We start from the raw sequence: 12,135 nt of genomic DNA on the forward strand, positions 1-12,135 counted from the left end.
GAGAATTATAGATGCTTAAATCCAGATGGAATGATACTTAAATCCAGAGATTGGAGCCATGAACAGACAAAACAGATCTTTCTAAACCATGAAAAATGCCCCAGATGTCCAGAAAAAATAGGAATCTAAATAATAATAATAACAGCAGCAGCAGTAACAACAACAATAATATCGAGGGTCCAAAAAACCCCAAGTAATCGAAGCAGCGCATGCAGCTTTAACAAAGCGATACCCTCTGGCCATTGCTAGGCAGTCACACATATTTCAGGCCTTGATTTCTGTCAGTAAAAGGCAGGGAGAGGAGGCAGAGCCCTTTCTGTGGCTGTTTTGGCTTTTGAGGGAAGGACTCATGGGGGCCAGGCCCACCAACAACCACCACGGAGCTTGCTGCCATGCAACTTTCGTGACTTACCTAGGCCCATTTGCCTGCTACTGTTCAACAACAGCCACCCCACAAAAGTCAGTGACCGATTTCCCACAAGCATCTGTGCTGCCCTCGTTCTTCCCTTCCCCCGACTGTATTTGTCAATTTCCCACTACTTGCTGCGCGGCTGCATGTTGACCCACAGCATCCCCCAAATTTCCCTTCATCTTCTCGATCTCAAAAAACAAGGATCAAGAAGAGAGGGAAATCGGGGGATGCTGCGGGTCAAAATGTGGCCACGCATCAAGTAGTGGGAAATTGACGAATACAATTGGGGGAAAGGGAAGAGCGAGGGCATGCAGCTGCTCGTAGGAAATCGGTCAGAGTGTGGAATGGTTAGGGTTTCAGACTAGGATCTGGGAGACCTTGGCTTGAATCACCAGTCTGCAATGGGAGCTCACTGGATGACCTTGAGCCAGTTACACATTCTCAGCCTAACTTACCTCACAGAGTTGTTTTGAGGCTAAAATGAAGGTGATGAGAGTGATTTAAGCCGCTTTGGGTCCCCACTGGGGGAGAAAGGGTATAAATGAAATAGCAACTATAGTTGAAGACACAAGGGCAGATAAAAAGGTTGGTTGGTGGGTGGGAAGGAAAGAAGGAAGCATGGATAGGTGAATATATGAGGGTTGCCAAAAGGCGGGAAAAAGGAAATCGTGTGTGGGAGGGGATAAAGGGGGAAACGAGGTGCCCCCTGCAAATTTCCGCGAGTTCTCTAATGTGCAACTGAGTCCAGTCTGGCAGGGTTGGCTGGACATAGTTGTTCCACATAGTTGTTCCACATAGAGGCTGCCAGGGGGAAGGAAGGAGGGAAAGCTGAAGACAGGGAGGCAGATAAAGGTAAATTAGGTGGTGTGTGCAAAGGAGAGAAAAAAGCAGGAGAACGGGAGTGGCTATAGAGACTGTCAGGTCTGGGGAAGAGAAAATAGTGGGGGAAAGGGAACATTCGATGCCCTCCCCAAATCCTTGTGGGTCTCTCACACGTATACACGTATTTGACTGCCTGCCACTGCCAATCGCATGCTAGGCTGGATGGAAGTCAGTTGCTTCCCAAAGTGAGTGTGAGGCGGAGGGTGGAGTCAGGCCACTCTTTGACCCCCTGTTTGGTGCAGCTATATACTTTTTATGGAAGGAAAACTAACAAGGCCAACAGAAATAATTTGTCTACGTCCATGAACTGGTTGCTGCCTTGACTTGAGCCACAACCCCCTGAAATCGATTTCTGCTCAATTAATTTACCCTAAAGTACTGCCCCCCCCCGGTATAAATCCTCATTTTTCTCTCACTCCCCTCATGTGTGTCACGTGGTCTTCGGTGAAGCCTTAACCCTCTTCAGGAACAGCTCACAGCAGCCAGAGCTTTAAAATTCCAGAGTTGCCAGCAAGGGCAAAATAAATCCGTTAAAAAAGGATGGTAGTTGGCTAAATATTTCCCCTAAGATGGCGTCGTGTCACAGTATGTGCTCTATAAGAGGATTCATGAACGGATTCCCCTGGGGAAAAGTCGCCTGCTGTGTGAGAGGCCTGGTTAAATATTAATTGGCAGCTGACTAAACAAACACTTATTATGTTAATTGTGCCAAGATATTGTTGCTTTAAATGTATTTTCACTTGTTATGTACATACCTTCAGACTTTTTTTGGTGTTAGTGGCCAATAAATAACTAACATAAATAATATTATTTGACTGCACATTAAGCCCAGTGTAGCTGATGTAGGGTTGCCAGGTCCCCCCTGGTTTCCGGTGCTGGTCAGCTGGCCAGCAGGGTAAAGTTACCACCCCAAACGCAACATGCTTATGTCACCCGGACATGATGAAGGCATGTCGGTGATGTTGGGGGACAGTGCTCTGGTTTTTGGGCAAAACTCTATGGCGGAATTAGCTTCAAACCATAAGAGTTTCGCCCAAAAACCAGAGCGTCACCACTGACGTTCCTATGTCACTTCCGGGTTACATAGGCATGGCATGCTTTTTCCCTCCCCTCTCCTGGAGCTTCCTGGTAAGTCCCTGTCAGGACCCACAGCCAAACAACGAAGTACACGCTTCCAGGAAGGTTTTACTTTTATTGAAAAGCCATAGATGCGATAACATGAACACTGTTAGGAATGACGGGATACCTGTGTGCATAATAGGATATAGGGCATTCGTATGCGCCCCCCCCCAGCAATAACCAATTAGGTGGGCTCCCGCACGTGGGAGACTGCAAGACTCTCTAACGGTTGCGAAGCTGGGAACGGAGAAGCTCCCACGGACGATAGACACCACAATCTCCACCAGTATAACTTTAAAGATAAGCGTTGCAGCTTTGAAGCAATTAAGCGCATGGGAAGGAATGCAAAGCAATTAGAAAACATCTTCACACTCATGGCAGCGTAGCTGACAGTCCCCCGCCAGCATGTCATTCGGATCTGGCAACCCTAAGTTGATGACTTGCCTTTGGTATCACCTGCTAGTGAATGCAGGAGTGATTATTGGATCACTGGTTCATTTTACATAATTCTTCTGGACCAATTAAATGCTCAGCCACGTTGATCCACAAAATTGGCTTTTTTTTTTTTTTAAAGAATGCAGCAAACCTCTGTACCAGGGTTCCCGACCTTGCTCAGTCTGTGAAATTCTTTGGAACGGTGGCTCAGGGTGGTGGGCGCAATCACAAAATGGCTGCTGCAGGGGGCTACTAAGTGTCAGGGAGTGAAGTCATGTATAATTCTTAATAGCAGCTCTTCAGCATTTCAGGCAGAAGCCGTGTTTAACAAGAGAGCGCTCAAAATGGGCATATTGTTTAAAAAATATTTTCTCACGTGCACCCGGCTTACCTTCAGTTATGCAGTGAAGATTCTTGTGCCGGGATGGTAGTAGTCACTGCCAAAGCAACTTCTTTTTTAAAAAAGTCTGAACAGCCAATCAGATTTCCAGTGGTCAATCAGAAGCCCCACTGGGCACAAGCCCACTTTCTAAAAACGCTTGGCAGGCACCAGGAAAGGCATCTATGGGCCCCAGGTTGGAGACCCTTGCTCTATATGATCTTATAGATATTGGGGAATTTGATAGTGAAGATGGGGGGGGGGAATAGGTAAATGAATGTCACTGTACCTGGAAAGTCTGCAAAATTCCCAGCTTGGAATTTAGAGACAGCCTGTCTGAGTTCATTATTCTGTTCATCTCTATTTTGTAATTTGAGAAGGAAAATAGAAAAGGATATGTATCCAGTAGCACCGTAAAAGACTAACAAAATGTGTGGTAGGGTATGAACTTTTGTGAGTCATCGCTCACTTCTTCAGAAAATGTTCACCAATTATTTGTGGAAGAAAAATTACAAATAAATAGGAAGTAGCCAGTGGTTCTGTTGTATTCTGTGTCATATGTGGAGTTTATTATGATGCACTTTTCCTCCTCTTATTCTACCTTTTCTTTGCCTCCCATTGGGCTGGTATAGAAATAACGCTTCCCATCCTTTAGCTATGGTTAAGGAATCTCAAGTGAGCCAGTGATCAGGGAGTCTGCCAGCCTAGACAACCCCAAGCCCTTCCCCTCGCCCCTTAGCTATGGTTCATTGTTGTGTCTGCCTGATCTTAACCAAAACTAAACCAGGGTTTGCTTCTAACCTAAGATTTATAACCAGCTTTAAATCAACAGACCCAGTTAGCACTAACCATAGTTGTCCCCATCTTGAGCATCCATAACAGATCAAGGCAGAGAGGATGGCAGAGGGTAATTTGTGCTTGTGAATGTCCAGATTTCAGGTCCTTTAACTGATTAAACCACGGTTAGCTGAAAACATTGTTTCAGTTCTTCGTAGCACATTAAATGGTTCACTAGTATTTTTCGATGTGCTTTTGTTTTTTTCTCGTGACCAAGCTGTTTCATAAAAATCCACTTTACAGTTCCACCCATGGGTTGGATCCCACGGTTAATCTCCAATGGTGGAAGAGATTTCCATCAGCAGAACAAGACATCCTTGCCTCCCCACTGTCGCTGCTGTCCCAAATGATCCCTGAAATATTGCTCCCCGGGGACAAGGGACCCCAGCAAACATTAAAGAACTGGAGATCAGCAGCAGGGAGAGAGATCAGCAAAAATACCCACTTTTCCATTAGTGGAAATCTTACATGGGATCCAACTTCAACTATGGAGGAGTTATGGCTCAGTGGTAGAGCCTCTGCTTGGCGTGCGGAAGTCCCAGGCTCAATCCCCAGCATCTCCAGTTAAAGGAATCATGTCATAGAGGATATGGAAGACCTCTGCCTGAGACTGGAAAGCTGCTGCCAGCCTGAGTAGACAATACTGGATGTGATGGACCAGTATAAGGCAGCTTCATGTATCCATATAACCATCCATGTTCACTTTCCAACACATAAACAAGGTTAGACATACTTTTGTCCTCTGAAAGTTCAAATTGTGCTTATCCCACCTTCCCATAATGAATGATGAAGTCATCTTAGGATACAAAATAAGATTCCCGACCTACAGTGGGTGCATGAATATATAAAACATGTACAGTACTGCCTATAGAATATCTAAGCACGAGTGCTGTAGGGCAGTCCAGGTTTCTAGCAGAAGAAGGCTGGCTTCCTATACCGCTGAAAAACTGAGTGCCAAACAGGCGGCTTCCGTTGCTATTGTTTCTGGTAGGTATCAAATCAAAACCTGTATGATTTCTCATTGATCAATATGGAGGCTTTGGGGTGGGTTAGGACCCTAAAATAGGTATCTCTGCAAATGCCCATCCATTGTTATTAGCAGCCCCCCCCCCTCCGGTATTTGGTGGTCATGGATTCTCTTGAGGTTATATAAGGCCACCATTTGTATTGGGTGCAATTCCACGTGGTGTATATATAGTGTGATTTGCTGTTCTTTTGGGGAACTAAAGAAATGGGTTTTTCTTTTTCTTTTTTTTTAAAGTTATATCATCATTTGTAAGCAAAAAAAAAATGATATTTACAGAATTTTCCCCCCATCTTTTGTTACAATTTTTAGGTGCTTCCGAGCTGGGCCCATTTTCAGATCCCAGGCAGTTCACAAGCATTTCATCCCTCACTGAGAGCCGCTTCTCCAACCCACGAATGCACTATCCAGCTACCTTTACCTATACACCGCCAGTCACCTCAGGCATGTCATTGGGTATGTCGGCCACCACTCATTACCACACCTACTTACCGCCACCTTACCCAGGCTCGTCCCAAAACCAAAGTGGACCCTTCCAGACCAGCAGCACTCCATATCTCTACTATGGCACTTCGTCAGGATCATACCAGTTCCCCATGGTGCCTGGGGGAGACCGCTCCCCCTCCAGAATGCTTCCTCCCTGTACCACCACGTCCAACGGCAGCACATTATTAAACCCTAACTTGCCTAACCAGAATGACGGCGTGGAAGCTGACGGAAGCCACAGCAGCTCCCCAACGGTCTTGAATTCTAGTGGCCGAATGGATGAGTCTGTTTGGAGGCCGTACTGAGATTTTATCTGTGTGGCCTAAAGTCTGTGAGCCAAAAAAAGGAAAAAAGGGTCAGCTAATTATAAAGTGCCTGTTTTTAGTAGATTCTGTTGATACGTGCAACTGTGTAGCTGGGGATGTTAACAGCTAATTGTATACGTACAGTATGAGAATCATACTTCCAGTCAATGTGGCTCAAAGCACATTTTTTTTCCTTCTCGGGAATGTTTGCCCAGGTTTTATATATTAAAAAGTAACAATTCGCACACCAAAAAGGGGGGGGAGGGGGAATGATGGCCATTTTGTCCACAATCTTGTAAAAGAAAAAAAGAAAAAGAATTAGCGAGTTCTTTTGCCAAGCGAAGAGAAATGGACTCCTGCTAGTTATTAAGGCAAAGCCTGTGCTTTATTTGATTTTCAGAATAAACAAAAAACGCCTTGAGCTTCAGGTACGGTTGCAGCCTAGCAATGTATAGGAGCCCTGTGCGTGCACAACACAATTCACTGCTTGTGTTTGTGTACATAGGAGCACAGCTTCCATATCTTCAAATATCCTCAAATTACAGTAATTCCATTTTATCAAAGCGCTGCGCCAGATGAACTTTAAGGTGCACTACTTATTCTGCTTCAGAAGAGCACCTTGCAAGGTACCCAGACAGCCCGGTCTGTTTTCTGTTCTGCATTTATGTGATTGCTTTTGCCTTAGTCAACCCCAAAAAAATATCTTGGGGGTATAACAAAAATCCTCTTAAAAACTGAAACCTTATTTCTTATGCAAGAAAAAAAGAAGAATGGCAATATATCTTACTCACGTTAAAACAGTATAGATAGTATGCGTGTTTTGGCTATCTTGTTTTATTTTATTAAGTTATAAATGTGTAAAATTTGAGGTTGTTTGGGGGGGGAAATAAGTCGTCATATAATTTTAAAGAAATATTTATAATTATTTAATGATCTTTGGTCCCTTTAAAGTTTTCTTAATGTAATGATATACTGACTTCGGTCTCTAAAAATGGTTGTTGTCTATAAATAGTGACAGTCTTTAGTGGCACAATACTTCAAGCCCTGAAAAGCAGTTCCAGTGATATTTCCCCCCCGTAAAAAAGAAATGCTTAAAGGAATTTGGATGTAGCACATTGTCTTAATTTATGAAGGAGATCCTCTTTTAAATGTCATTGGAGGTTTGGTTGCTTCCAGTACAGACTTGCCTTTTTAATCAATCAAACATTCATTGGGAACGAAAGTGAAAGTTCGTCTAGATAAATTTCGCTTTACTTCCTCAAAATTTAACAGGTAGGATCCAAAACTGCTGTGGGCACTGTGTTCTGCTCACTTGTTCTAGCTTTCCAGCCATGCTCCTCCAGCAGTTGCCCCCCCCAAGAGCCCCACCTGAGGCCAGGTGTCCGGTGGAGGAGCAGCCTAAAGCACAAGAGGCTGCATTGCCCCCTCCTCCGTGCACTCACGAAAGCACGCAAATGCCAGCCAACACATTTCGGTCAAATTCCAGATTTTCTCAAATTTTGATCAACATTCAGAAAACTTGGAAACATCCCTATAATGCTAAAGGGGAGGAGCGCTTCAGGGTCGAACTGCAAAATGTCAGGGTTCCCCCCCCCCCAAGTAAAATAGCAGACCTCTTCCAGAAAATATAATGACATTTCCCAGTCGTAGAGCTCTTATCTAGCTAGCATCAAATGCTGAGTAAAGTTGGTTCTTCATTTAAAAAAAAAAGTTTAATCTTTCCAGAGAGATGGCAATCATGATAAAAAGGAATAAGCACAAGTAAACCACTGCGTTGCGGATCTGCAGGCTCAGCATTCGGCAGTATTTATCTGCTCAAGCTGGAATGCTGATCACGAAAGTCACTTTAAGGCCTGGTCGCTAGTTTGTGATCTGTGAGCCCTTCTAGGACTCTAAATCCATCCATCCACCACCCTCCAGACTGTTGCCCAGAGGACAAGCTGGATTCGTTGATTATCAGCCGCCTGAGATCGAAAGCTTTCCGAAGTCACTCAGAATTCTTTAGACTTTGGTAGAGCGATAAGATCGTGTTGCACCTGGCGGCTGGAATCTGCCTCTAGTCCTCAGATTTATGCATGAGCTCAGTTTCAGGAGGACGTGGGGCTGGGGAAGAAACAGATCAGGTTGTAGCTCGAAGAGCTGCCAGCTTCCCAGAGTCCATTGCCCTCTTAGACTCCTCCCCTCCCCTCTTTGCACTGCTTTCAGACCGAACTGCCCGCAGCAGACAGGACTGCAATGTTGCTGAAATGAATGATAATTCTAGGAGATGTTTTGGCCACCTCTACAATACGGAATAGTGAAAAGTGCCAATAACATTGCAGTTGGACAGTGTCAGCCTCCTCACCCGCTAGAGGGTCTCCAGTTCCCCACAGAACCTTCCCAACGATTGGGCTCGATTCATTTGTGTTTGTTTTTTTTAATAGGAAAACTCTTTGCCTTCTAAAGGTTAAGATGTACCAAGTGCGATTTTTATTTTTATTTTTTGTAAGTCAAGAGACACTTTCCTGGTGGGTAGTTTTTTCCTTCAAAGATGGAAGCGGTTATTGATTCTATTTATTGTCTGTGGTGGCTTGAAGTGTACCATGGTCCGTTGTATTTGTTACCTGTAAAATAAGTTTATTCATTTCAGCAGCACTTAAGAAAGCCAGTGTCTGGTTACACATTTCAAGTTTTGTGAGGGGAGGGGTGTGGTGATGTTGTTTGTTAAGCAAGAGAAAAAGAAAGTGAACTGCCCGTGCAAAAGCTGTTGTGTATTTAATAAAAAGGTACTATATTTGTACATTATTTTTTATTGCTGAAAAGGGCTTTTTAAAGGTTTACTATGTGCATATTAAGTAATTTTTGTAAGGATGTTTTTGTGTTGTTACAGTGGCTGCAGGCAGCAACCCAAACACATTTTAGAAAGAGTTTCTTGTAAAATTCAAGCACTGCTTTCTGTTCCTGGATCACTGGTTTTTTTTTCTCCCCTTTATTCTTCTGTCCCAATGGTATAATCTTTCTGTATCATCCTGTTTTAAAACTGGATTCTTTGACTCACTCAGGTGTGCAGTTTTGAGTGCCCCGTTGTTATGACTGCACAGATAAAAAAAATGGTTCGTTTAGCATACTTGACAGTACAGCCCTTAGCCGCGTTAAGTCCATTGATCTAAAAGGGCATAACTCTGTTTGGGGTTGCACTGCAAGGCAACAACCAATAATAAGGAGAGGCAAGAGAGAAGATGCAAAAAATACTGCTGAGGAGAACAAAGCCCTTTACATGCTTTTCTTTCTTTCTCTTTAGACCTAAACTTTCAGCTGGGAACTGTTTTATTCAATCTTGGATAGTTCCTAATCCTTTGGTGACACCATAGAAATAAATACATCCAAATTGGCTTGTGCTCCTAACTTTGTAACAGTTCTAGGCAAATAATGCCCTGCATTTGTTTTGAACTGGCAAACAATTATACCATGACTGATATATTTCCCCCCATTTTACCTCCTTTGCCCCCCCCCCCCCAATGTCTCTCCTTCATAGTACGTTTTATCTTGATTCAGGAAAGGAATGTGTGAAGAGGTTAATGCTATGGAATCACATTATGGGCTCTGATAAATACCTTCAGGACGAGAATAGCCCGGAGGAAATGCTAGCCCGGTTTGCGGATTCGATAAGAAATCGCATGTGCAAATCTGTTTTCAGAAACTGTACCAAAGATTTATTTCCAGGGGAACCAGTTAATTTCCTTAGATAAAACACCAAGTTTAATCCTTAAATCCTTACTTTTATGAAGTAAGTTGTTGGATTGGGTTCACGGTTGACATGAGAGCATGGTTTAACAGACCGTATGTGAGGGTGCTCCACAGAGTCTTGAGCTCCTAGCTAGCAGTCTCCAGAGCATGGATTTACCGGTCCCCACCTTCCCCCTCCCATGCCTTTTCAGGAGGGGAATATTTTGCACTGTCGAGTTTACCGGAATACTGCTCCATCTTATTGCTGGAGCCCGCCATTTGAGTCCTGGTGAAGTAATGCATCGGGAGTCACAGACAGAAAAGCCATGAACAAAAGCAATAATATAATGCTGTGTAAATCACAACTAAAGATCAAAGAAAACCCAGCCTTTTAAAGTCTCAGATACACATTTCATTTCAGCATGTTCTACCTGACATTCTAGCTGTTTACAGTTAATTTCTTGCTTTATTCTTTATTGCAATGCTTTAAGATAGATCAGCCAGAAACCATATTTTTACAGTAATTTTATTTCATAGGTACAATGAGCAACATTCCATTTGGGTGTTTTTTGTTGTTTGTTTTTTTGCTGGTTGCTCTTGCTTTGTTAAATATGCTTCGCCAGTCTCGAATTTCTGCTGGAACAAAATATTTGTAGCATTTCCTGTAAATACAAGCTTTAATTTCTCTTATATTTTTCCAATTGCTGTTGCCCAAGATTTGCTTTTCATGCACATATTGTACAAACATTTTTTTTCCCTTTGTGCCGCAGACAGCGATTGGGGAAGGGTTTACTTTATCTTCAAAGGGACTATTTGTATTGTATGTTGCAACTGTAAATTGAATTTGTTTGGCATTCTCTCATGATTGTAATATTAATTTTGAGGTTTGAATCTCATTTTCAATAAAAGTGGCTTTTTTGTTAATGCCGTTCCTTGCGTCTTTTGTCTTTTGCCGCATCTCCATAATTATCGAGTTTATGGTCGTAAATAGTCAAGCTCAGACTGGAGCCAGGGTGCACTTATATATCAAACCACCCTCTTGGCTTAGAGCTCTTTCAGTATTTGTAACACTGAAATCACTATTTAAACCATAAAGCAGAACTGAAAACATTTACCTGAAAAATCCTAGTCATCCGTTAATTGTCTGCACTCGTTGGCTTGATTCAGGCATAATGGGACATCATTTATTTTAACCATGGTTAGTTAATGAAACCAGGATTCAGCTCTGGGATGATCACTCAAGTCCTGGTTTGCGTCAACCAATGTAGGCTTCATTGCATTCGCTCTGTAGCCAGGAGGGTAGTGCTAGGGAGCAAGCCAGGAGGTCCGTATTCATACATTATGTGAAACCATAGTTACTAAACCAATTCAAATCAGGATAACACTAAAGGGGAGGAGTAGTTCAGGGTCGAACTGCAAAATGTCAGGGTTTCCCCACCCCCCCAAGTTAAATAGCAAACCTCTTCCAGAAAATATAATGACATTTCCCAGTCATAGAGCTTTTACCTAGCTAGCGTCAAGTGTAGAGTAAAGTTGGTTCTTATTATTTTTTTAAGTTTAATCTTTCAAGAGAGATGGCAATCGCGGTAAAAAGGAATAAGGACAAGCAGACCACTGCGTTGCGGATCCGTGGGCTCAGCATCCAGCAGTATTTATCTGCTCAGGTTGGAATGCTGAACACAAAAGTCAGTTTAAGGCCTAGTTGCTCGTTTGTGATCTGTGAGCCCCTCTAGGACTCTAAATCCATCCATCCATCACCCTCCAGACTATGTTGCCCAGAAGACAAGCCGGATTCGTTGATAGTCAGCTGCCTGAGATCCAAAGCTTTCCAAAGTCACTCAGAAATCTTTAGACTTTGGTAGTTAACTAAACCAATTCAAATCAGGATTGCCAGCCCCCTGCTATGGACTGGGGATCCCTAACTCCCAGTTCCCAGCACTGCTCGGAGCAGCAGCAAGAGGAAAATAATTTTTTAAAAGACCAGTGGGCCAACAGCGTGATGTCACTTTCAGGGAAAATCCGGAAGTGATGCCAGTTCTATCTAGGAGTCACCAGAAACTGGTTTTACCATAGAGTTTCTGGTGATGCCCAGAGGGGACTCCCCCCCCCCCGAAGTGACGTTTCACCACCGGCCACCCTCCCATGTCCCCTCCAATCTCCCAACTGTTTCATATTCTGGTTTGATAGTCCCCAGCTAACAATAGTTAGTGGACTGGCCTGCAGCCTGACCCAAACCTTCTACAAATAAAGCAGCTGTGTCTATACAGTGAAGTATTCTTTTGGACGAATGTTATCAGTCTCGATGCTGATGGTAGAAGGAGGCTGAGAAAAATTGTCACAAGGCATGCCTACCTTGGAGTTCCCAGTGTTCTGAACACGTGGCCAGTCGTAAAGGAAACCGAGTCACGAAAAAGCACACCGTGAACATCAGCATTCCCACCGTGAGGATTCTGCAGTCTCGAACAGGAGACTGGGAGGCCCTCAGAGCACACACTGAGGCTCGATCTGCACGTTAAAACAGAGCGCCACCGTTCTTGCCTTGGCAAGTTTT

At 43.6% G+C, this 12,135-nt stretch overlaps 1 protein-coding gene across 1 annotated transcript in view; it reads left to right on the forward strand.

Moving 5' to 3' along the window:
- The window catches only part of RUNX2 (runt-related transcription factor 2), a 191,704-nt gene extending 185,825 nt beyond the window's left edge, over positions 1-5,879 (forward strand). The window contains exon 6 of the mRNA XM_015427098.1: positions 5,401-5,879. Within this exon, the coding sequence (XP_015282584.1) occupies positions 5,401-5,879 (479 nt within the window). The remainder of the gene's footprint in view (positions 1-5,400) is intronic.
- Positions 5,880-12,135: the final 6,256 nt, after the last annotated feature.

Source organism: Gekko japonicus, unplaced genomic scaffold, assembly GCF_001447785.1.
Source record: "Gekko japonicus isolate JY-2015 unplaced genomic scaffold, Gekko_japonicus_V1.1 scaffold536, whole genome shotgun sequence".
Lineage (NCBI taxonomy): Eukaryota > Metazoa > Chordata > Lepidosauria > Squamata > Gekkonidae > Gekko > Gekko japonicus.